General features: G+C 31.9%; 1 protein-coding gene across 1 annotated transcript; it reads left to right on the top strand.

Annotated features, from left to right (window-relative positions):
- The first annotated feature begins 260 nt into the window (after positions 1 to 260).
- Positions 261 to 24544, top strand: LOC106073313 (poly [ADP-ribose] polymerase 1-like). Its single transcript, XM_056024749.1, has 28 exons — positions 261 to 387; positions 854 to 1017; positions 3915 to 3935; positions 4453 to 4579; positions 4660 to 4790; positions 4954 to 5093; positions 6696 to 6779; positions 7279 to 7366; positions 8254 to 8370; positions 8558 to 8640; positions 9167 to 9286; positions 9527 to 9628; positions 10937 to 11085; positions 12236 to 12381; positions 13275 to 13335; positions 13870 to 13947; positions 14035 to 14167; positions 15526 to 15724; positions 15928 to 16053; positions 16162 to 16245; positions 16391 to 16513; positions 16636 to 16758; positions 16869 to 16967; positions 17847 to 17999; positions 18100 to 18227; positions 19870 to 19931; positions 21950 to 22067; positions 22483 to 24544. The coding sequence occupies exons 2-28, from the start codon at positions 898 to 900 to the stop codon at positions 22553 to 22555; spliced, it is 2988 nt and encodes a 995-aa protein (XP_055880724.1). The 5' UTR covers positions 261 to 387; positions 854 to 897; the 3' UTR covers positions 22556 to 24544.
- Positions 24545 to 26395: the final 1851 nt, after the last annotated feature.

The raw sequence follows: 26395 nt of genomic DNA, 5'->3' as shown, positions 1-26395 counted from the left end.
ACGAAACATTTTTTTTTGTACGACATATAGCCTACTACAGTCGTTAGAAATTCGACCGCTCTAACATGAAAATGTTGAAAATCAATTGAATTGTGGAGACTGGAGACATATTGAAATGTCTTATTAAAAATAAAAAGGTTTTGAGTCGATTTTGTTGTCAACTCCTCTCGAAGTTCCGGGAGTTAGATTTTTATATCTAGATCTAGATACTTTCACGCCCCACACTGTATACAAATAGGAACATGCATATGACGTAATCACCTTCTTTTTTGAAGTAACGTCTGTATTTCATAAGATAAAATAGAAACATTCTAAATTGTTCAACTCTGATTACTTTAAAGATGAAACGATGTCTCTTGTTTATTTATTTAAAGACTTAAAACATTGGTAATAATTTCTTCGTTATTTGGTTAACATTCATATATGGATTTAGAATATAGATTTAGATCTATAACTAAAGTGCTATTAGAGCATGGAATGGGTTGCCTGAGCTAGCCAGGAAAACCAGTGACTTGGCTGAATTTAAGTCATTGGTTAACATGCATGACTAAATGCATGACGCGTAGGACGTAATCATCTTCTTTTTTGAAGTAACGTCTGTATCATATAAGATAAGATAAGATAAAATTTAAAAAATATATTTATGTCCATTCATATAATTTCACCATTATTTGTTTATTTGCTTCGCGGATTATTCCAAATTTAGCAAAAATATTAGAGCTCTTCTCTGAAATGAGTAACGTTTGTTTAATAACCATTGTATACCAATAACAGGACCGCGAAACTATCGAAAGGCACGTTGCACGAATATTCTTCTCGGAGTGTAGATCTATTTATTTATATCTATCTACAGATGATCCAGACTTGATCTAATCTAAATCTATCGTTTGGACTAAAATGTCTTCTCATCACGATTTACCCTTTCAAGCGGAATATGCTAAAAGTGGAAGGTCTTCTTGCAAAAAGTGCAAGCAGGCAATCAGTCAAGATTCATTGCGTATTGCTATCATGGTTCAGGTACTTAAAGTAGATAAGATAAAATCATAAATTCATTGATAATACAAAATTCTTATAGATCTAGATTCTAGATCTATATAGTTAATAGAGATATATTAAATATGAAATATATATTTGAATATTATATTTATTCAATGTCATTCTTGTTGGATTTAATAAATAACATATAATAATATAAAATAATATAATCTTATTGACTTATTATAAATTGTCCGTATCATCATGACCATGATCATATTCAAATTCACAGTATCATGCCGTATCCCGTATGGAAATTTGTCTTACAATTTGTGCATTATCTGATTATGATTATACACCAAACAAAAAACATTATAACTAATAAACTATCTTTAAGAAACCAAAGTGTACATTCACACCAGACTCACTCATAATTTACATATATGATTATATGACTTATGACAAAGTTTATATCAGATTGTTCCTATTTAATGATTTGATTGCCAGGGGAACAAAAGAGTGTTTGTGTCTGTTTGTCTTTGCTATCAGTGTCTTGTATCTCTTTTGTGATGGTAAAATCACAAAATCCTGACACAAAGGATGATTCTTTATTTTGAGGATCTTGTTAGCTTTTTTAAAGATGTTTGTCTCAAACAACTGCCAAAATGGGGTTTTGTTTTTTTGCCAATGATTTTACCAGCAGCATTTAGGATTCTATAAAGTTTATTTTTAAGGCTCAGATTGCCATACCAGGCAGTAATATTGAAACTTAAAATATTGCTATAGATCTATACTTAGTGTTGTTAAAACTTAATATAAATAAATATTATTTAAATTTATTAAATTATTATTATTACTAACTAGTTCTAACGAGTAACGTCTATGACTAGAATAGTCTAGATCAGCGGTTCTCAACCTTTTAAGCTCGACGACCCCTTTTTACAAATCACTCTGCCGTGACCCCCTCCACCCCATACACACACATACAGCAATAGAAGAATAGACAATAACAATCCTTATTTTTGATGGTCTTAGACGACCCCTGGCAAATCATCAATCGACCCCCAAGGGGGGTCATGACTCACAGGTGAGAACCCCTGGTCTAGATCATCCTGATGATCATGATCATAGTAGAGATACTAGAAACTATGATCTAGATTCTAGTTCTAGATTTAGTAAAAATATGACAAGACACTAAGTTGACTAAGTCTAAGTAAGTAATAAAGACTTAGAAAGAATCTTAAGATTAAAGGGAAACTCTGATGGTCTTGACAATTTTTTATATAATTATATAATATGTAAATAAGTGTTTTACTGTTTTGATTTACAGATAATGAATATTATATATTATTCTTTTTTTTATTTGCAATAATAACTTAGTAATTGATGTTTTTCTGATCTAATTTTCCTGCACTTCCAAAACGATCAGAATTTCACATTGTTTCTATGTGACGTCACACTGACCTATTACTTAAATCTATTGACTTATCGTCTATGCAGTTAGATATAGATCTTTTAAGCGAAGAAAAAAATGCGTGCTGAAAGTAGATTTACATGCTTGACTAACCATGGCAGTGTGTATTTTCTCGCCTGACCATTCAACACACACAAATACTATCTCTTGGTTGTCTTGTCATGACCTACTACACGTAGTCTAGACTAGCTTTACACTGACCAGTTCATTAAATCTGAATCAGTATCAGTTAGACACACGATCTATTTACTTTTTAGGACAGGGAGGGGTCGAAAATGTTACTTTTCTTCTCGAGTTGGTTATCCTAATGCTTTTAGATCTCTCTGTCTCTCTCTCTCTATATATATATATAGCTCTGGACTAGGCCGTCACTTAGCCTAACAGCTACTGTAAGAATGAAGCAAATGATTGGTTAAACGTAGTTTCTCTTTCAGTATTGTTTAGGGAAGTGACGTTTGATTGAGCTAAAAACAAAATCTCAAAGAACCTCATTTTTTTTAAGATGTCAAGAATTTACTGACTAATTTATTAAATATAAATGTTTCTAAGCATTTAAATTAGAAATGGTAAAATGTTTACTATTACAACTTTTTACGCAGAATTTACATTTTTATGTCAATATAACTCAATTTTGAAAAACCATCAGGGTTTCCCTTTAAAAATCTAATAGACTAATTATATATATCAAAATAAGTTAATAACTTAAACTGTCACTAAGTTAAAGTAAGTTGACTTAGAATCTAATAAAAATGATTTTTAAAATGTACTTTGACATTATAATAATTATATGATTAAATTGTCTCTCATTATGATTATTGTTTATTTTATTCTTACTTAGTAATATTATATTATTATCATGGGCGTAGCCGGGGGGGGGGGTTGGGGTTCAACCCCATATAACTTTATGCTGTATTAATTTTCTGGATTGTTGCATTTCATTTATTTTGCCCCTTAAAATACACATTTCTAGACCTGAGAATAAACATTTCCATAATCTTGGGATGTAGGTATCTCTGCTTTGTTATCATTGTGGGTTAGATTAAGCCTTCCTCACAACACTTTATACTAAATTATGAAGCTTTCTTTAAAATATTTGTGGTCATCATAGTAACCAGCCCAGTGTAATAGAATCTACTATGGTGATGGCTGGTTGTAAACTATATATACTGAGTAGAATGAGTGTGGGAGAAATAACATGTTCATTATACAAGACAAAGAGTGAGTGAGTTAAAGCTTTGTAAAAAGTATAGAATAAAATAATAATGCAAGAAATAGCCAACTGTCATTTAAGTTAGTTGTAAAAGTAAATTAATATATTAGATGCCCTGCTTTACTACTAAAAATGAATATCATAAAATGATAAACATTATTTCCCTTGTCACTCATCTCTTACAGAGACTGTTAAAACCATGCTAATGTTACTTCTAATGTACTGAATTTTAGCCTTTTTTTTTTTCTATTTCAGTCTCCCCATTTTGATGGAAAAGTAAGTAAATTAAAATATTACACACATTTTAATATTCATTTTAAAAATAAGTTTACATTTATTTAAATAATCACTGGGAGGAGGGAAATGACATTGAAAGAAATTATTAGCAAATATCAGAGAATATTTAAATTTTATTGATCAATATTTTTATTGAATGGAGAATCTCAATATAATATTGAATAATTCTGACACACAATTCTGAATGCTATCACGTAAACAAAATATCCAACTTTTGACACAAATTTAAAGTTTCAGGCTTATATCAGAAACAAATCTATTATATTAACAAATTTCCTTCATATGGTAGTTTATTGACTTTATATTGTGCACTGCACTCATTTAGGAATCATTAGGCTACCAGTCACAATATTTGGACTAGATTGTTTACAATAAACCAAACTTTGAACTTTCAGATCATTTCATTTATTTCTATGTTCAGTTTGTAATAAGTTTGAAACTGATGTTTCGGTACATTATTTTTATAAATTATTTTTTTTTTGGGTTCGCTTTATAGGTGCCCAACTGGTTTCATTTTGAATGTTTCTGGACTAGAGGCAAATGTAAAAACCCTGATGACATCTACAACTTTCATAGCCTGCGATGGGAGGATCAACAAAAGATCAAGAATAAAATAGGTGGAGGTAAGATGATTCCATTCAGAGTTGTTTCTTTCAGTTCTGCCTTTAGCTCAGTGACATGCAGTTTTTTGTTTCAACTCTAGGTGGAGCTGCAGATAAAGTGGCTGCTGGTACTAGCAATAGTACATCAGCTAATGATGCAGAGGAGTTTGCCACAGAATATGCCAAGTCTGGACGCAGTCAGTGCAGGGGTTGTGATTCCTTCATTGCTAAGGTTTTTTTTTTAATGCATATTAATATTTGTCATATTTTATGTAAAAGTTTCTAAACACTGAATGCTAATGTAGTGTGCTAAAAAGGTACTTCAATAATACTTGCTCCTTTTTTTTTATGTCCTTGTATTAAAAATGAGTTTCTCCTAAATTAAATAATTGTAGGATAGCCTTAGGGTCAGCAAGAAAGAGTTTGAATCTCAGAGAGCTGTGATGTATGGGCCACAGGATTTATGGCACCATGTGGATTGCTTTGTTAAAAATAGAGAGGAACTTGGTTTCACCTCAGAGATGAGTCCAACTGAGTAAGTAATATATCCTAAAATACATTTATTATGTCTTGACTCAAAGGTTTAGTTTCTTAATTCCGTGTACGGTAGAACTTCAAATATCCGGACTGTTGTTTTTTTTGTTCTAAATCATCTTGCTGATGTGAGGTGAAAGATCAGCGATTATTTCTCTTGATGTAGGCTACTATGTATAACACTTTGTTTCCCTCTATATTTTACTTGAGTTTTATGTTGGCATGCTGCGCGATACTCCTATGTGAATTTTATTTACTTTGTTGGTGAAATGGATCGTTTATATTCCGCATTCGGTTATTCAGACAGACCCCGTTCCCAATAAATCGTGATAATGGTCGTTCTACTGTACTAGTTCTATAGAAGTGCACTATTTAATCTTTGTAAAACACTTTAAAAAATTGACTACATTTGTTAAATCTATTCTACCCTCAATTTGACTAAGGAAAAACCCATATGTTATTATTAAAGAGTAGAAATAATCAAGCTTTCAAATCTAATTAGATTTTTTAATATTTTGAATTAAGTCATTTTTTATGGTTATTTTTTCAAGTACTTTAATTCTATTTAGCGGCTCCTAAAAGAGGAATAGCCGCTATTAGTTTTGTTTGGTCTGTCTGTCCATCCGTCCCATTTAGATCTAAAAACTAGAAAAGGTATTGAGAATCTGATATGATATTTTAGATCTTTCGAAGTTCTGATGCAATGGCTACTTTTTTCTTTTCTGAAAGTTAAAAAAATGTTTTTAAAATCAACTATGCAAGTATTTTTTTTCACAAAAATACACCATTTTACAACTATTCAGTATTTTTAAAAAACACAGGAGACTATTTAGTAAGGGAGGTGACTATTTAATTTAGCATATTTTGAACACATTTATGCCAACGAATTTTGATTAAAAAATTTTTTTATTACTAAATTAATTACTTTCTGCCATAATATCTACTTACATTTGAAACAAAATGTTTTTTTTTTAAAAGAGAAAAAATCTATTTTGTATGCCTATGTGTATCAGATATAATTTAAAACAACAAATAATAAGTACTGATTCATATTATACACATAAAGTGCAATACCCCAATGCTAATGCCATAAAACTAAAAGGAAAAGTTTCTTTGTCAGGGCTTTGAATGAGAGATCGTCCCTTTTCTTTTTGTTGTGTATGTTTCTGTTGTGTTGTCTTTATATGAGAAAAGAGTTTTTGTAATCACAACAAATTTCCATAAGGATCAATAAAGCAGTCTTTGTCCTAGTCTTTTTCTTACAAAACAATGAAATCGATTAGATAACCATTAATAAGCATCAGTTATGTCAGGTTCACGTTCAACTATTTCTTCACAACTATCAGTTCATTGAATACATATGTAATAATAATAAAATTAAGAAATCTCTGTATCCTGTGGTATCTTTTTGTCAGTGGAATTAACAATACAACAGTATCGTCAACACTTCATACCTGCGCACGTCTCTTCTTTTTGTGTCGACAGAGATAGGGTAGCATAGTTTCTGATATTCTTTCCGAAAATATTTTAATCTTCCTTTTTACTTGGCTGAGTGGACCACTTCGGGGGCCGATTTTGAGTTTTTTTTTTTTTCTTTTTAAAGAATCAAAGGATTTGCAAAGCTAAAACCAGAAGATAAACAGTTGTTGCTATCCAAGCTTGGACCAGGGGCAAAGACTAAGACACCGTAAGTTATTAGATCCAATGAACTGTCACTTTCCGAATAGTGGTTTGAATAGATGGTAGATGGAATTGTCTATGTATTTATACATCTTTTTTGGTTTTGTTTAGATTATACTTTTTTTTTTTTTCTATTGAAATCTAGAATCATTTTCTTTTTTGTACATGATCTTTCATATATATTTAATCTCTTGAGACATAGACAGATATATTTCAGAACATGGGATTAAAGTTTTTATTGTTTTTCTTGTCCTGCTGTTGTTGTTTTTTATATTGTTACTTTAGACAATAATAACTAAATTTATTATTTAAGTAAGGCTTTATCTGTCATTCTGTACCGAAGTCATCTTATGTTTAAATATACAACAATGTTTTTTTTTAAAAGAAACAAGCTATAAATATAACTTATAGGTCTCTATGTGGAAAAGAATACTGACAAAAAAGAACTAATTAAGTGCAGTGAATAAATAAATGTATTGACATTGAAACTTTGTCTTTATTCTCAGTTCCAAGCGTAAAGCTGAATCTCAACCTGAAAAGCAAGAAAAGAAAAAGGCAAAAAAAGAAGAGACAGAAGAAGAAAAAGCTCTTATGGTAGGGATTCATGTCATTTGAATCTACTAATTGTCATGTTAACCCTTTGACAACTAGAGTCGCCGGGAGTCGCCGGCAATCGCCGATTTTGGGTTGTTTCGTTAACCCACGCACTGCTAGTTTTTAAAACTATTTATACCTTTACTAACTCTGACCTAGAAGAGCGATAGTGATGCTATTTTTAGGTGCTTATTTTGACTCTGCAGCATGTTAGATTGGATTTTTACGATTTTTTGAAAATTACGTTGTTTTTTTTTGCTAGCCTTCAAAATGGAACATATTTAGGCTTATGTTTAGGCTTTAATAGAATAAGATTTTAATGGGAATATTAATGTTTAAGCTGTAGAATAAGGATATAATGATTGGGGTAAGTGTTTTAGAACCATTTAAGACCGATAGTAGTGAAAATAAATAAAAAATTGATGCTAGATCCAGTATTGAATATGTTAGATCTAGTGAAACGGGAGATTGGAAGGCAACTAAATATGACTTGATATTTTAATGTTTTTGAGCTCTGTAGGCCTTCAAACATGATGCTTAACCCTAGGTCTATTTTTTCTATTATAAAAAGAAGGTTTTTGTTAAGTTTTATTAGTTTTTTTCTGTGAATTTAGTCAAAAAATCGATTTTTTAAATTAGCTGATACAGAGTTATATCCCTTCTCTTAGGGATGGGGTAGATAGTTTCTTACAACTGCTTAGTGGTGAAATGGTTAATGTGTTGTATCTTTTTAAAGAAATAGACTTTGAAACCATTTAGACAAATAGCAGTGGTATGAAAATTCTGAATTTGACATACATCATTTTTTTATTCATTAAAGATTATTCTTCTGTAAAAATTAATTTCATACATAGAATTCCTTTTTATTATTGTTTTCTTAACTTAAGGTGCAAAATAAAATTCTTTGGGAAACAAGAGACAATCTTTCTAAAGAAGTTTCTAATGCTGCCATGAAGCTAATGTTGGAACTAAATAATCAAGACATTCCATCAGGAGAGAGTAAAGTAGGTAAACTCATGCTATAGACTAAAACATATGTGACAATATATGGACTTGTTTTGTAATATTTTATTGGGATCATTAGTATGATCTTAGTTAGTAAAGTTATTTTATAGGTATGGTAATTATTTTTGCACTATTATTATTAAATGGAAAAAAAAAGTTCAATATTTTTGTTGAAACTTCTTTCAGATTCTGGATGCAATGGCTGACTGCCTAGTTTTTGGAGCCCTTGAAAAGTGCACAGAATGTAAGCATGGACAATTATATTATACGTAAGTCACACATTGTTTTAGATGCATTGTTTTAGTTTTATATTTGTGATGTTTTGTCTGAATTTTGACAAGCAGTTATTTTAATTATATCCATCTTGACATTTATCACAGCTTTCACACTAGACTTATATGACTAACTTCATATGACTTAGTTTAAACAGCTTTCACACTAGACTTACACGACTAACTTCATATAGCTTAGTTTAAACAGCTTTCACACTAGACTTACATGACTAACTTCATATAGCTTAGTTTAAACAGCTTTCACACTAGACTTACACGACTAACTTCATATAGCTTAGTTTAAACAGCTTTCACACTAGACTTGATCTTACTTCACATGACTTAGTTTAAACAGCTTTCACACTAGTGTTGATGACTAACTTCATATGACTTAGTTTAAACAGCTTTCACACTGACTTACTTTAAAATTACATTACTTTTATATTGATGTCATTAATGACTTTGTTTAAATGCATAACTATTAGTTCCTTTTGTCTTTTTCATTGGTGTTTTATCTTGGTAGGTCTGAAGGCTATGCCTGTACAGGCAATCTGACTGAATGGACAAAATGTATGAACATCACAAAGGCACCCAAGAGGAAAGCTTTTAAAATACCTAAAGAATTTCATGATGTACATTTCCTGTAAGTTTTTTTATTATTATTATTATTATTTTTCTTCCAAAACATGTTGATTTAACTTCCTGATCTTTCCATGGAGTCTTTGATGTTTAACATTTGTAAAACTTTTGAATGTTTGATTCAACTAGTTAGAAAATTAAGTTGTAGCTGCAGATGGTTCACATATTTTAAAATTTCTTTTGGTCTAATAATTGGCCATCAGAACAATGTCATCTACATATAATTATGCTGATTATATTTCAGAAAGTGCTATCGATTTGTCAAGAGAGAAAGATTATTTCCTGTAGTGACAGTCAGGGCGAAGTCTGGTGTTGTCAGCTCGTCTGTAGACTCTGTAGATGGCGTGTAAGTGTATCAAGTCAATTTAAAATCTTTCCATCCACAGGTCCACAAAAGAGATAGCACTAGAGCTCTCTGAGCATGCAACCTAAAAGTTGCACTATACTAAAGTAAACAAATAATACATTTTTAATTGCATTACAAGTTTATCAAATAATAAGGCAGTATCTCCTAAACTGTGTTAAGAATTTATATAGTGTATCAATACTTTATTGATGTAAATGTTCAGTCTTGTATGTCACACTCCACTCCATATTTTTATGCTTTATTTAACCATTCCCCACCTCCATTGAGCACATCTCTGATAACCTATGATATTTAAAATACTCCAATGGATGTCTCCTAACCTGCTTGTCTCCCCTATTATTTTGCACTGTAGGAACATCAATTCCTCTACCTAAAAGACACACTTTTCCTCTGCTATATTTCCTTCTATTCTATTTTATTTTTATAGTGAAGTGGACTTTATATACCTGGTATTTCTAGCAATATATTTCTCAATTAGGAAAAACATGATTTTTAGGATTGCTCATTAAGTGCCACTGATTCTTGACAACTTGTACGACTGCCAATGCAGGATTGCAACATTTTATGAAATACATATTTCTTTGCAATTAAAAAAAAAAAGAACTAGGAATTTTACAAGTTCACATTTCGTATTTAGACTGCTAACGTTTTTATGCAAGTTTGCAACCAATTTTATGTCTTGAGTGTGGCAACCCTGCTTAATGATTATGTCATTTTTATTTGATCACACTTTACAAATCTTTTCTCTCTATTGTATCTTTTTGGTATCAACATCACAGTGTGCAGTACTGTGCACTGTAAACTGTCCAGGGAAGATCACTGGCTCCTGTTCTATTCTAAGGGTTAACTGCTGAAGCCTTTTCCATGTTTGTTAGCATACAGAAATATGTCTATAATAATTAAAAAATTCTACACATCTAGACTTGCTTGTTTTAATGGTTTAGACCTAGATTCTATTTATCTTATTAAATAAAACATTATCCATATATAACACATAAACAATGCAAACGCTATGAAACAGGATTAAATATAATGCTCAGCCATTGACCTGTTTGAGTTCCCCCCTGTGGATGTAAAATTGAAATTACTGTACTGTGTCACTTTGATCTTAGATTGTCATTTTCAGGAAGGCAAAAACAAATGTATTGGAAATAAAAAAAATAAAATAAAAAATAACATTCCCAATATTGTAGCTTTGCGAAAACCAATTAATATAGAGATAAAGTATAAGTCAGTTTGAATATTGGTTTCTAAAATGTAGTGTAGGTCTTCTTGTTTTTTTTTCAGAGGTACAAGCAAACCGCTCAAAGATCTCAGACTTGCTGTTAGAGGAAGACTATCAAAAAAACAACCAGAAATAATCAAAGAAATTACTGACTTAGGAGGCATTGTTAAGAAAGTAGATAGTCGAACAGTAGTTATCATTAGCTGTAAAGGTAACTTTTTTTTTTTTTTTTTTTTTTTTTTTTAGACATTTTATTCTTTTTCATAAAGAAATAAAAGGAAAAAGGTCACAAGTACTTTACTCTTATATATCAATGAATGTATGTGTATGTATTGAACTGTTCTGTAAACTAAACATCTCACTGTGCTGTGTAAATATTTTCATTCACAATCAATCAGAAAGATTTTAACATTGAAGAAAACAAATGAACAGACCAGAAGTAGAATAAATTTACATATTTTTATCACCACATAAATTGGAGACCAACTCACCATAATGTTTCCATAACTCGTTAGCTCCTATTGTCATAGTTTTTATGTTTAACTTTTACTGTTGTACTGAGCAATAGGAAGTTACGCATATTAAAAATGTTTTGTATAAGAACTCTTCTGGTCTTGTTCAAAATGAGAAGGAAGCACTTTTTTTAAAAAATCACAATCGTATATGTATATCTCTTTTTGTTCAAATCAAAGTACCAATGCGTTAGGTCGACTTAAGAAAAAAGAATGTTTAAGTATTTTTTCTGTTTGAGAATTTATATTTTGAGACTAGACATGTTTTATTTTTCAATGTTTTTTTATTTTTTTTTTAATATAATTTTAAAAGAAAAAAAACACAAACATGTTTTAGAGTTATATCTCTTTGCTTAGTAGTGATACAGGAGTGCTTAAAATTGAAAATAGGAATTAATGGGTCAAACTACTATTTAATTACATTCTCTTCATTTGTGGTGTTTTTGGGAAATGTCCACTATTTTTCAACTTAAATTTGCAAGTTTTTAATTTATGCATTGTTTTACTGTAATATAAAATACTATTATAACACTGTCAGACCTATTTTCCCTATTTAAAACTAAGCTTTATTTGATACATCATTCTCCTTAATTAAATGAAAAATAATTTCAAAGGCTCAGGGTGATATGTAACATTTTTTTTTCATTGTTAACATTTCTTTAATTAGATTTTCATTTAATATTTATTCAAATTATTCTTCAAAATATTCTAGAAGTCAGTGTAAGTGAAAACAAAACAAGTTAGTTTTGTCTACTTACATTCCATGTTTAGTTCTTTGTGTTTGTATGAGGCTACAAATGATTTGTCAAGCTAGTGTACTACTTACTCACTGCACTATGTATTTCACAGAGGAAGTTGAAAGCAATACAAAACATATGAATAGAGCCAGATTGAACAATATTCCTGTTGTGAGTGAAGAGTTCTTGTCAGCTTGTACTGGAGGAGATTTGGTTGAAGCCATTAAAAAGTGCAGCATTGCACCCTGGGGCTCTAATGTGAGTACTAATATTGAGGAACTATTGCTTACTCTTAGTAATCTGTTACAAAGCTTATACCAGTAGTTGTCCAACTTTTTCTTGGGATGCCCCCCAAAAGGTTTATACCCTCTAACCCCCCCCCCCTTTTTTTTTTTTTAAAGCCTGCTATTGGGATTGGGGGGGGGGGGTATGGAAAGTATTTTCCTGCATTCTGAGCTTCAGAAATGTATTCTCCTGGCATTTATGATACACTCCTAATAAGAAAAGCACAGGTTAAATTTAGAAGGGATGACCAATGCAGATAATGAAGTTTAGTAGAGCATGTACTTTTTGAAATGGGCTTAATTGTTGTAACATCATCCTCATGCTCATCAAGATTTTTCAGTGTTTCTTTCAGCTTTGAAAACAAAAGTCACATGTGCCTAGGTCCATTGGAAATGGTGAAGTCTCAAATCTTTGTACCACCTAAACCTGAACTGTAATGCTGGTTGCGTTGTCAGTAGCTTACATTGTGGAAACATCCTGGGAAAAGTTGGGGTTGATGAATAACAACAATAAAAAAAGAGACTAGCTGCAGGATGGCGCTATCAAATATAGTGGTCTGCACTCCACGAAAGTCGTTTATCTTCGAAAGACTCATCATCAGCTTCTATAGTTTCACCTCCACTAATATTAGTGTCAAGAGCAAAAGTAGTTAGCTGTTCACATGACACCCTTGCTATCTAACTAAACTCCATAGCATCTCCTGCCCTTTGAATCTCAGAGGAAAACTTTCTTAACAGGCATGAACTAGTAAGCCACATGAAATTAATGGCCAGTCAGGGTTTCATGTAGCTGTACCTTGGACTCTTCAGATGTTTTTTTTTTTTGGTGTCAAATGAAATTAAAGCTAAACAATTTTTATTTCTCAGGTGCAGTTACGTGTTAGCCAGCTGAAGAGTGCTCCTAAGAGTGGCATGTCTGCAAGAGAAGGTAATGCAATGTCTCTGTCTGTAGGCTACACACATGGAAGTAAAGATACTGTGTCATGCACTCTAAGTTTGACTTGACACTCACTTGATCTTCCTAAAGAATATGTTGCTTTCTGGTGACCTCACTGTTTTACAAGACCTCTTTGAGGACAGATACGGAGCACACATTTTGATCATTCTATTCTTGTTGTAGAAATGAATGTCAGCATATTTCAAGGCTGCATTCTTTATAGTTCACTTTTCACAATTGTATTGACATTTTATTGCACTTTAGTTATGCTCAATTGAAATGTGACTTAAAATGAGGTCACCTTCCAAGCATTTTTTTTTTTTTCTGTTAGATGAACTGATATTTTTTTCTTGCATATAACTTTGTTTATTTAAATGTTAGTTTGTAAGGATTTTTTTTTTTTGTTAAATGATATTTTTTTTGCATATTAGTTGTTTATTTCATTGCTTGTTTTATTGTGAATATAGGAAAATATATTTTCAAATTTATGGAAATCTATTTCTACATTTTTCTTTCTGCTGCTAGAGGCAAAATATACCAAAAGTGTCCCAGCCAAAGTTAAAATGACAGTCAAAGGTGGAGCAGCTGTTGATCCTGATTCTGGTTGGTTTTTAGCTTTCTATTTCTAAAAACAAGAAAAAAAAAAAACAATCTTCCATCCTCTGCTCATTTGTTTTTGTTCTTCTCTAGAATTAGCTGAAGTAGCTCATGTTATTAAAGAACAAGGAGAACCTCTAACAGCAGTACTGGGCCTGGTAGACATTGCAAGGGGAACAAATTCTTTCTACAAATTACAGGCATTGGAAAGTGATTCAGAAAATAGGTTTGTTTATTGCGATTTTTTAAATATTTTTGCTTTTCATTAGTAAATAGGGTTTTAATAATCGAGATTTAGGTTTGTAGGTGTATACAGTGATGGGTATAATCCGAAAAACTTTTTTTCTGATCCGATTTTCTTGCAAAAAAAATCAGAAATTTTTCTGACATTTAATAAAAAAATCTGAATTATTAAAAAACATAATTTTTTTTAAATGACACAAAAAATCTGATTTTATTATTTTACCATTTTAGGAAGAATGTAAAATAAGATTTTTGATTTGTTTTGAACATGAGCACATCCGGTCTTGTGTCTTATAAGTCTAGACTAGAGTGACTAGAGTGGTTTGAATCAGTCTAGATAGATATATTCTAGATAAGATGTCTTGTTTCTTTAATTTGAATACTTTTGATCTAGATGATCTAGATCTAGAGTGTCTAGATGTCAATGGCTGTTTGCCAGCTTTTGAAAAGTTCAGAAAAGTATCATAGAGTATCATGATGCCCAGCCGCTATGCGCTATTAATTTTTGCTCTGTTGATAGGATGGCCCCTAGATTTTTCTAATTTGAACCCTGCCTGCCGACTCTGCAAAAAGCTTTCTCCTCTCATCTCAAACAATAGTGCCTTGCATGCATTTTGTGTGCATGTGTGCAGTAAAGCTTATACAGTGTAATAATTATGTAATACAACATTAATTAAAGAAAATATTAAATAAAATGATTCTACATAATTAAACAAAATTCAGTAACATCTTTTTTAAGTCGCCGCAACAGGCCAGTTCAAAACCGAGGGGGGGGGGGGGTAAAATTTCTGTTCCCATCACTGTATATCACTTAAAATAGACAACCTATCTATCTGAAGGTAGGTCTACATCATTTTAACACTGTACAAGGACCCACAGCAATTACAAAAAGCTCACAGTAAAATACATAATCCCTCAGCGGTATCCATTGATTCTACAACACTGTTGATAGGACTGTATCACTACTGCCATTGGTTTCTACAACACTGTTGATAAACTGTATCACTACTGCTATTGGTTCTACAACACTGTTGATAAGACTGTATCACTACTGCTATTGGTTCTACAACACTGTTGATGAAACTGTATCACTACTGCTATTGGTTCTAAACACTGTTGATAAAACTATATCACTACTGCTATTGGTTCTACAACACTGTTGATAAAACTGTATCACTACTGCTATTGGTTCTACAACACTTGATAAAACTGTATCACTACTGCTATTGGTTCTACAACACTGTTGATAAGACTGTATCACTACTTCTATTGGTTCTACAACACTGTTGATAGGACTGTATCACTGCTGCTAGTCAATGCTTCCTGTCCACTGTGTTTCAGGTGGTGGGTGTTTCGTGCTTGGGGAAGAGTTGGAACAACTATAGGAGGCAACAAATTAGAAAAGTTCAGCACCAAGAAATTTGCCTTGGAAAAGTTTAAAGAGCTCTACATTGACAAGACTGGCAATGAATGGGAGAACAGAAAAACATTTTTAAAAATGCCAAACAAGTTTTATCCTCTGGAAATAGACTATGGACAGGTGAGGCTATCTCTCTCATATTATCTCATGCTATATTGTCACTAAGTATTAGCACCCTGTTGCCCCTTCACCTAAAGGCTATGCACATAAAGTGATACAACTCCTACATTACACACTGTTACTTAGAATGCATTCACAACACTTAGGATTTAGAAATAGTTCTTGGTTTTCACTCAAAATGAAAAAATGACCTGATATTCTAGGATGAGGAGAATATAAAAAAACTGGATTTAGCTACATCTAACTCAACTCTACCTAAAAGTGTACAGAACTTAATATGCATGATCTTTGATGTGGAAAGTATGATCAAAGCCATGATGGAGTTTGAGGTAAATGTCAAAATTTACTTTATAAAAACAATTATTATAATTTCTAACATTATTTTTCTAATAAAAATTTTTTTTTGTTTAACTACAAGACTATTTTTTAATTTAAAGATTGATATGAAAAAAATGCCCCTTGGCAAACTTTCCAAGAGACAGATCCAGTCAGCATACTCTATTTTAACTGAGTTACAAAAGGTAATTTTAGGATGTGATATTTATTTTTTGTTTTTGCTTGAAAAGTTCAGTTTATTTCATAGCCTTGTTATACTTCTTAAACCTCCAACTTTTGTTTGTTGAAATTAACATCTTTTTAACATGAGATTTTTCTATAAACATCCAGCTAATTGAAACTAAAGGGTCTCAGTCACAATTTGTTGATGCTACTAACAGATTCTACACAAGTGTTCCACATGACTTTGGTTTGAAGAAGCCACCTCTGTTAGACACTTCAGAAATTATTAAGGTAAACATGTTCATAGAAAAACCAAACAATTAAATAGATTAAATTAAGTTAAGGCAGACACCTGACATTTATAGTAACTTGACTAGCACGTAACATTAATCATCAATTCTCTTGTTTTCTAGCAAAAGACAGACATGTTGGACAACTTGCTTGAGATTGAAGTTGCATACTCTTTGTTGAAAGGTGGGGATGAAGGAGAAGATCCTATCACAGCACATTATAAGAAACTCAAATGTCAGTTGGAGGTCAGTGTCTCTTACAGTTGTCTTCCAGTGTTACCATGGCAGTGAATGAGTTTACAGTTAGTAAAAATGTGTGCTACTTTTCATTGATTAAGTCATTTTATCTGTTGTAGCCACTAGATCCTGCATCAGATGAATTTGAAAGATTAAAAACATACACCAAAAATACCCATGCCTCGACTCACAATATGTATGACCTGGAAATAATGGATGTAAGTGTTGCTTTACTAATATTTTAATAATAGTATAGGAAATATGTGGTATGTTGCTATTCTAATAATAGTATAGGAAATATGAGATATGTTGCTATTCTAATAATAGTATAGGAAATATGTGATATGTTGCTATTCTAATAATAGTATAGGAAATATGTGATATGTTGCTATTCTAATAATAGTATAGGAAATATGTGATATGTTGCTGTTCTAATAATAGTATAGGAAATATGTGATATGTTGCTGTTCTAATAATAGTATAGGAAATATGTGATATACTGTTATTCTAATGATAGAAAATACTTGATGTAAGTGTTGCTATTCTAATAATGTAGCAAAAATACAGTTTTAGTTTAAACAAAAATATTTACACAAGTACTATCAAAATTTTCTCCCCTTACAAGCTATTTGTGACATTGTATATTTGTTTGACTATTTTCTATCAAGTCAAAAGTTCACAAACAATTTTTTTAAATTATACACAATTATACAAAAAAGTGACTTTTTAAAAATCCAATCTTTAGAGATAGATTTTTGTTCATATTTTTAAGCAAATTGGCTGTTAAAACAAAAATGAATGTCTCTAATCATTAATACTAAAACTGCAATGTTTAGTAATTAAAAAAAAAATGTTTCCTTCAAAACTGCCTCTTCTTTCTAAAGTGATGTTCTTTTCAACTATTTTATTTGCTCATCATGGCCTGTAATTTCCTATTCTATTTACAACTATGACCTGATGATCTCAAGAGTGCACCTTTATTCTTGGCCAAAGTTTAGAACACTGAATCCATCTGGTTATAAATGGTAATAGAGAATTCTTAAGAAGCAAGAACATTTGACTGTATATCATTTTGTACAAATATTTTTATGTCATAGGTTCTTAAAGTTGTCAGAGAGGGTGAATCCAAGATGTTCAGACCATTCAAGGAGCTAAATAACCGTATGTTGCTGTGGCATGGTTCTCGAGCTACCAATTTTGCGGGTATACTGTCCCAAGGTTTACGTATAGCACCACCTGAGGCTCCAGTTGTAAGTGACCTAATTAATAAAGAAGATTGTACTTGCTTTTATTTTTCTGTTTTTTTCAGAGTATTGGCTTGACTTGCAATTGACTTATTGTGTTTTTCAGACTGGTTACATGTTTGGCAAAGGTGTTTACTTTGCAGATATGGTTTCTAAAAGTGCCAATTACTGTTGTACATCCAAGACAAACAACATTGGGGTACTGTTGTTGTGTGAGGTAGCTTTAGGAAACATGTGAGTATTGTTTTGGTTATTGTTGCACTACACTTCTGTCTGTAGTAGTTCATTTCTGCATTGTGGGACCATTTCAGATACAGTTCACAAATCTAAAACTCTTTCAGTGCTTATTATTTTGATCGAAAAAATTGAGTTTTCCGGAAAGAGCAAAAATTTGGAGGGGTAGCGAACTAACCTTTTTTTATTTTGTGTAACCTAACATATTTGATTTTTAAAAAAATGAATTACCTACAAAGTGTAATTTAAAAAAAAATTATTTCTTTTAATAAGTTTAAATTCAGTACACAAAAACAAAATATATAAAAAAAAATTTGTATTAAAAATCAATATACTGAAAGAATTAACCTTATAATTTTTAAAAGATGAACCAAAAATTGCATTAAAAAATAGTACTATTTAAATATTTTGGGTCCCATGATATAAACTAAAAAAGTGGAACCACTAACACAAAATTAAAATATTGTCATTTAAAAGAAATGTCATGGTCATGCATTCAATTTACAACCAAAACAAAGAACACCTACGGAAAATAAAGAGAGAAATAAAAAGTTTAACATTATTACGATAACAAGTTATTCTTTGATAGTAAAGCAGCACTTAAAGAATTAAAAGTCTCTATGGCAGCCTTAATGATTCAACTCATGTAAGAGATGGAAATCTGAGACTTGAAACTCCTATTATTTTGCAAATATAATCTTCCTCAGTAGATATAAGGATTTTGAATTGCAATTTAAAAACAATTGATTCAATGCATAATATCCTACAAATCTTTAAAATTATCAATAAACATAGTATGGTATCTGAAATTTGTAGATATGGTCAGAAAGGACAGACATTCTTTTGTGTCCAAAGATTTCATTTAGCTATGTACAAATTTTTCCGCAGCCAATGAAGACAAAACTTGTCTGCTTGAAGTTGATATAAGTTCTCTATTTTTACACTCTACTATGCCTGTCTTCAACAATAATGTTCCATTGGTCTCCAGTGTATGTGTATCCAGTGGCCTTTGTAACAGATCTCCAGCTGTTTCTTTTAGAATTCCAGTCAATTTAAAAAAATGCAGATTAAGAAGCCTATGCACAGGTTTAATAATGGATGGCATAGTTGAGCCAAATGTCAACACAAGTTTTACATTTCAAACCTTATAGAAGCACATAGTTAGACTAGACAATTTAAAAATTTAACATAAAAAGACTGTTCAACTAACCTCAAAAGAAAATAAAACCATTAACAAATGACAGGATACAATAGATACCTGTACTGCAAGGAATTAGCAGTCCCAACCAGAAAAGTTGCTCACTCAAGCATTAGCTAATATTTTAAGGGATCAAGAAAAATCCTCATTTCAATTAATGAAGCTTCAGCAATAACAGTACTGGGAGTGAATGCAAATTCTATAACAGAATGTTCACACAATCAGATAATTATGTTAACACAGTCATCTATAGTAACATCCTCATGTTATTATGGAGAAGCACCTCAAAGACAGTAGATAGTGCTGTAAAATATAAAAGAATGGCTGGCAAAGCAGCAGGTCATAATCAAATTTCACTTAAGACAAAGGAATTATTCTTACAACATTATTAGTGATATAATTAGTATGTGTTAGGGGCTCAGGAAGTATTTTTTAATTCCTTAGGTATGAGCTGACCCATTCTGAATTTGTCACCAAATTACCTAAAGGAAAGCACAGCACCAAAGGTAAATGTCAGTCAAGTTTATTGTTTGTACTTGTTGCAACACTTGTTTCCATTGATGTAATGAGAACTAGAATTGTTGGAATGTTGATGTAAATGTGATGTATGCTTCTAGAAAATATTTCCTAGAAGCCCGCCCCTAACTCTTATACACATTAATTGATAATTACTCCTTTTGTATGTTATTATAAGTTCTGTTAAAAAAATTTTCATATGTGTCAGGATGAAACATCCTATTCAATATTAGATGCCAGTGAGAAATCAAACATAAACTAGAAATGAATGTAATATCAGAGATTTTTATAAAGCTTATATATCAACTCATTCTGTCTGTCTTTCTGGTAAAAAGTTTGTACATGTTATTTCTCCCACACCCAATCTCGGATCAGCTGAAATTTTGCACAATCATTTCTTTTACCAGACAACACAAGAATCAATATAAAAAAATCAACCAGTTAGTTAATAAATGGTAATAAATTATTTTGTTTGGTATCTTGAACAATGGAAAGAAATTGTACTTGATTGAAGTGGTGGTGTTAGCTGACTTAGTCCCCTTTATAGATCGTCGTCTAAGGGTTTGTGAACACAAATATGAAATTGAAACAATAGATAACTACAATCTTCCATGTTCATCAGCTCTTCACTAGCAGAGTGGTTACTGAATTGGCTTGAGAAGCCTGAGAAGGCTTTAGCCCATGAGTTCGAATTCAGGTCGTTCACTTTTCTTTTACAATTACATTAAAAATATGATCCTCCCAGGTACCCTGTTCTTTCTCCCCCACCCCTTTCAAACTGGTCCAGATAAGTTATAGGATCATAGTGTAATGAGAAAGCTAAAAGCTTGAAATTTCTCTAAACAAAAACATTTGGTAAAAATATTTCTAATTGCACAGATTTATTATTGTTAGTCTAGATCTATTACAAATTTAATTACATGATTGATCCAAAGTAATTGATAAGACTTAATATAAGCTTTGCTTTTAAGAAAAGAATTTTTTTATTTCACTTGTTTTATAAGATTTTTGTTTCTTTTGCCTTGTGTATTTCTGAGTAAGAAAGGTGAGTTTAGAAATCTATTATAATGTGCACATTTATCAAAATTGTAGGCGTCTGTTACTTGCTGTGTTTTGTTTCAATATATCTAATTGCACTCCATTATAATTTTGGTGAAACAATTACCATAAATGTAGTATATAATACATTAGAGAAACATTTTAATGCTTTTAAAGTTTCTATTAAGACATTTGAATGTAGAGTAAGTTATTTACTATATTCTTATCAATACTGAACATAAGATTTCATCAATTAATTTATCCCAATGAAATTTTGCTGATACCTTTATAATAGACCACCTCTTTGCATTGTTCCCCTGAAATTTTTCTTAAAAAAGTATGTGGCCAGCACAGTGACCAACCCCTTTACTTCCCCATGGATGTCAGGTCTCATTAGAGCTATATGGACTCCAGTCTTTCAACAGGATCCTTCAGTCTGGGAGCCATGCGCTCTACCACTTAGCCACCACTCCCCATCTTTAGGTCAAGTATATATTGTAATTGAAAGGATTTCTGATCCATGTTGGTCTATCTCTGTTCTAATGATTTTATGAGGCTGGAATATTTGTTTGTTTCTTTCATCTTGTTCCATTACCCAGTTATCTTATACATAATCTTTCATTCAAGAAATGTTTTGAATGTTAGAGCTGTATTTCACATTGAAAGAAAACTCACTTTTTGACTATGGAGTATATGTTGGAAAAGACATTTTTTACATCATTAACACCAAGAATTCTTTCTATAAATCCTAAGTCCAGAAAGTCTACATTAAAAATAAAAAGTAAAGCCCTTGTTCACATTATTCTACTGTATGGTTAAAAGTGAGTTTTACTTTCTTTCTTATAGCTCAGTGAGTGTCTATTTCCACAAGAATGCCATAATGAGGCCTGGAATGTAGACCCACTTTCTATGAGCTAGAGAAATTATCTGAAAATTGAAATTTGCAAGTATTTTTTTTTCTTGTATTAAGGACTTGGCAAGACATGTCCAGACCCAAAAGGTAACTATGTGACACCAGATGGCGTAATTATACCTATGGGGGTTGGCACACCCTCAGGTGTTGAAAAAACAAGTTTGTTATATAATGAGTATCCTTTTACTAGATTGTATTTTGTACAAATTGTTGGTCATTACTATTTGAGTAAACAGCTAGGCCAACTGCTGAACTTCACCTGCCTGATGTTTATATCTTAGAGATCTCCTTCATTTACCTCATAGAGGCAGCGGATTAATGTGACTGTGTGAAGTTAGTCTTCAAAATATGCTAGTGAGTATTTACAAAAAACGTCTAAAACAATTAATCGTTTTTGTGAAGAACTTTTAGGTCATTTAAATGCCTTGATTTTCTGTCCTAACCTTTTTTCTTTTTAATTTATGAAATATTGGATACAGATTTCTCAATGTTATAACCCTCAAGTAAAACATTTTGATCAAGGTCCTTAGATGCACTTGAGAACACACTTGTCACTGTCATGTCTTTGTTTTTCCTTAACTTACTGTCAGATTTATTGTCTATGACACAGCTCAGGTCAACATCAAGTATCTACTCAAGATGAAGTTTAATTACAAATGGTAGATTCCATTGCACACATTTTGAAATATGTGTAACAAAGATGTACAGCCTAAGGAAACAAGTATTACTTACTATAGTGATAGACTTTGACCGGTGGTGGTGGATGGTTGTTTTGTGCGCCTAGTTATTTTTTTTTATTGTGTTTCTTATTATGATGCACATTTGACTAGAAAGTTGCACTAACACATATGTTGACCATGGCAGAGGGTTTTCAAAGGTCGAGGGGGTTAAGCTCCATCAAAATTTTTGGCTTTATTATCTTGAAGCTGAGTAGAAAAGAAATTGCTGTTTTTGTTTTAAAAATGTTTTTTGTTATCAACCATTTATAATTTTTGTCAAAACTGTGAAATGCCAACTTATTACAAGTGATTGTTCAATGTGAACATGTCCCATCTGCTGGAAGAAATCCTTGTCAAAGGATTAATGGGGATGCCTTTGGACTTTTTGAACAAATGTGAACATGTATTGAATGTACTAAAAATGTATTAATTACAATACTTCACTTGTAATGATTGTTAATTGAGCAAATTACTTTATATTGAATGAAAATGAAAGCAATCAATTTAGTTCTTTTTATGGAACAGAACAAGAAATAAGTTCTGATTTTGTTTACATTAAATAACTTTTTTTGTAAACTTAAAACTTTTTATTTGGGAACTCAAACCAAGTACTGTATCCCAAGGAATTATACCTTGTTTGTTTTTTTATTTGCACATTTTAAGAACCTTTTCAGCCATACACAAATGATTCTCTCCTAATAATTGATGTGCCCTGCCCATATTTGATGACTCCCAACCACTAAGGATGTTGATGAAGCTGTAAATATGTTTTTATGATTTAAATTTCTATGATTTTCAATAGTAGTAATTAAAGTATGATGAACACATTCATGTGTGTGTGTGTGTTTGTATTGTTAGAAGGATTGAGTAAATTGATTTTCTAGTCAGATTTGTACACAATAAGAGCATGAAGAAATTCTAATGTACACACATTTATAACTTACTGAAAGTTCTTAAAGGTTGACAGATTATTTATCAATAATAAACTCTTGTGTCCACTACTACATTATAAATTACAGGAACTGTATGCAACTAGAGATTGGTGTCTCACTCGTTTGACATCATCTAAATCATTGGTGTTCCATATTTACATTGAAAATTACAAATTCTTGTGATTTTTGTTGACCTTCTTTCAAAGGATTAATTTACATCTGTTCTAAAGATTATCTTACAAAGCATTAACTTACATCTGTTCCAAAGATTATCTTAAGCGTTGAAAGATTACACTACATTAAGGAACATACTTATAATTACAATTGTTAGGATTGCAAAAATTCACTCTTTAAGTATTTCTGTTCTGGCTACAGTTCTCTATAATGTTGATATTGTTAAAAAGTTGTGTGTCATTGGAATAACTTCAAAGTTCAATACATTTGTCCAAAGTTCAGGACATGTGTTTAAATTGTAGTTTGCTTTGGTGTGTGGGTCTGGGTTAGAGGAGATGTTAGTATAGTGCCTATATGTATGTTGTAAACTAGAACATGGCTTTTTGTAAACATTGGTTCTTTTTTTTTTGTGTGTACATCTTTGAGTCTCAGAACATGGTTCCACTTGTTTGTTTTGTGTGCAGTTCTTTCAAAGAAAACATTCCCAGTGATGATGAAGTCTAGAACTCAGTTTTCTTGGGAAGTTGTTTTTTTTTTTTTAAATGCCATTGTATAATCTTTGAGTTCTGTGGTACTACACACATTCTATTGAGGCACTTTAAGAAATCCTAAATTCAACCAGAGCTCAGAAGTTATTGATTTTATTTGTTTGTTAAATATGTTCATTCTGTTCCATTTGAGAATTTCATGTATGTTTATGATTTATTTCAAATTAAATTCTAGTGTTGGATTCTTAATCTATAAACAAATTTTAGTTGCACAATGAAAACTGTATATACACAAAATTTCATTTTGAATATTTTTGTCATTAAAAATTAAAATATTTTATTAGGTGATTCGTTGGACTTTTGTTTGTTAGGAAAACTTTAAGTACCGTATGAACAAAAAAAAAAAGTATTCATTAATAACAATAAATTGTTAAGACAATTGTGACTTTTTAATGAGCAGAACATATCTAACAATTGAAATGCTTTCTTTAATCTGAAGGAGCATAACTTGAAATCACATTAAGCAGACTTGACTGGAGGGGACTTTTGTTTCTTCAGTTGAGCCTGCACAAGCATTGTAAGCTTACTTAGGACCAAGTCCTACAAAATGATGGTTATTAGCTGAGGACAGGTTGCCAAGTAAAAAATATTGTTTTGAGATGTGCCTAACTTTAGTTCTCAACAAGAAACATGAAGTTTCACATTGCTTGGTCATTCTGAACCTTCATTTTTCTGCCCCCCCCCCTCCCCCTACAGCAGAAAGAAGCTTGTTCTACGTGATACACATCAGAACCAATGACTAGGAGTGTCACCAGAAGTCGCCCATCACATTTGTGAAAAGCCTGCATATCTAGTGAACAGGCTTAAGCACTTTCGGTGATCAATGCAGGCCTCAATGAAATCTTGGCCCCTTGGTGCTGAGACACTAGAGAACAAAACAACTGGATCCTCTATCACTCTACCACATTCATATTATTTAAAAGTCTTTTTGTTAGCTTGTAAACTCTTCTTAGGTGGAAATTGGACACGGATGTCGAAAACGGTTCTAACAATTTTCCTTGAAAATTAGACAGTTTATGTACATCTTTGGACAAAAATGACTAGCTAATTGGTCACACAGTGAAAAATCTGGGTTTTTTTTTTCAAAATAATAATGGCAATGTGTTTGAATAAAAAAAAATGATAATGGCAGTGTTTCACAAAACTACACAAACCCAACTGCCACCTGCATAGTTTTCGACATCTCCTCCTACCTATCCCTTAGTCTGTTGGGGCACCATGCAAGATTTGTCGACCATCCTTCTCCATTCCTCTCTGTCCCTTGCCTTAGTTAGAACCTCTTTCAAAGGCAGGCCCGTCCATACTTTTATGTTGTCCTCCCATCGCTTTCTCTGCAGATAAAGCCGTTGTAAGCCGGGGGTCTATTTAAGTTTTACATTTTTCTGCACCTGTCTTCTATAAGGACTTTTCTTTGGGCCTCAAATGTGTGTCTCGTGGCGTTCGTAAGAGATGACATTTAGTTTCCATGCGTGATAAATGTCCAGACCCAGCACAGCTGTTGAATGTCCAGACCGGACTCCTTCAGAATTGTTACTAAGTCCTGCCAGCGTATGCCTATTATATAGCGAAGGTACCTTATATGTCTTCTGTAGAGCACCCAGATCTCAGAGCCATAATAAGTATGAGGAGAAACACTGCTTTATAAAACATTGATTATTTGTTGATATTCCACCATACTCACTAGTGGAGGCGACCTAAAGCGCTGTTGGCCTTGGCGAGACGGTTGTCTTACTTCTCTGGGGGGGGGGGGGGGGGGGGGGGGGGCAGCTTTGCTAGACCAAACGAGGCAGCAACCTCAGTAAACACTTGGCAAACTGAAGTTCCAGCTCGGTGTCTGCAAGATGGGCGCAATCGTCCGCATAGAGCAGACCAGTAGCAACCATCTCTTTAATTTTAGTATTGGCGAGTAAGTGCCGTATGTAAATTATAGTTCCATGGTTAAATCATATAAATATAATCATCTTAAAAATAAATTTTGTATATTTTGAACACATTTCAATGGGAATTCCCGCAAGTATTCAGTAGAGTTTTTGCGCATCGTCTTATGCAAAAATCATTAGTATAGTTCCATGGCTGGACTGCGATAACTGATTTTTGACAATATGCATATCTATATCATACTTATACACA

The sequence above is a fragment of the Biomphalaria glabrata genome, chromosome 3 (assembly GCF_947242115.1).
Source record: "Biomphalaria glabrata chromosome 3, xgBioGlab47.1, whole genome shotgun sequence".
Classification (NCBI taxonomy): Eukaryota; Metazoa; Mollusca; class Gastropoda; family Planorbidae; genus Biomphalaria; species Biomphalaria glabrata.
The sequence above is the reverse complement of the archived record's forward strand: the minus strand, read 5'-3'. Positions and strand labels throughout refer to the sequence as shown.

Excerpts from the sequence above, each read along its gene's own strand:
- LOC106073313 (XM_056024749.1), top strand. The coding sequence starts at position 898 with ATGTCTTCTCATCACGATTTACCCTTTCAAGCGGAATATGCTAAAAGT. Across the intron at positions 9,287-9,526 it reads TTTCATGATGTACATTTCCT|AAAGTGCTATCGATTTGTCA; the intron begins GTAAGTTTTTTT and ends ATTATATTTCAG. Across the intron at positions 16,968-17,846 it reads ATGACCTGGAAATAATGGAT|GTTCTTAAAGTTGTCAGAGA; the intron begins GTAAGTGTTGCT and ends TTTATGTCATAG.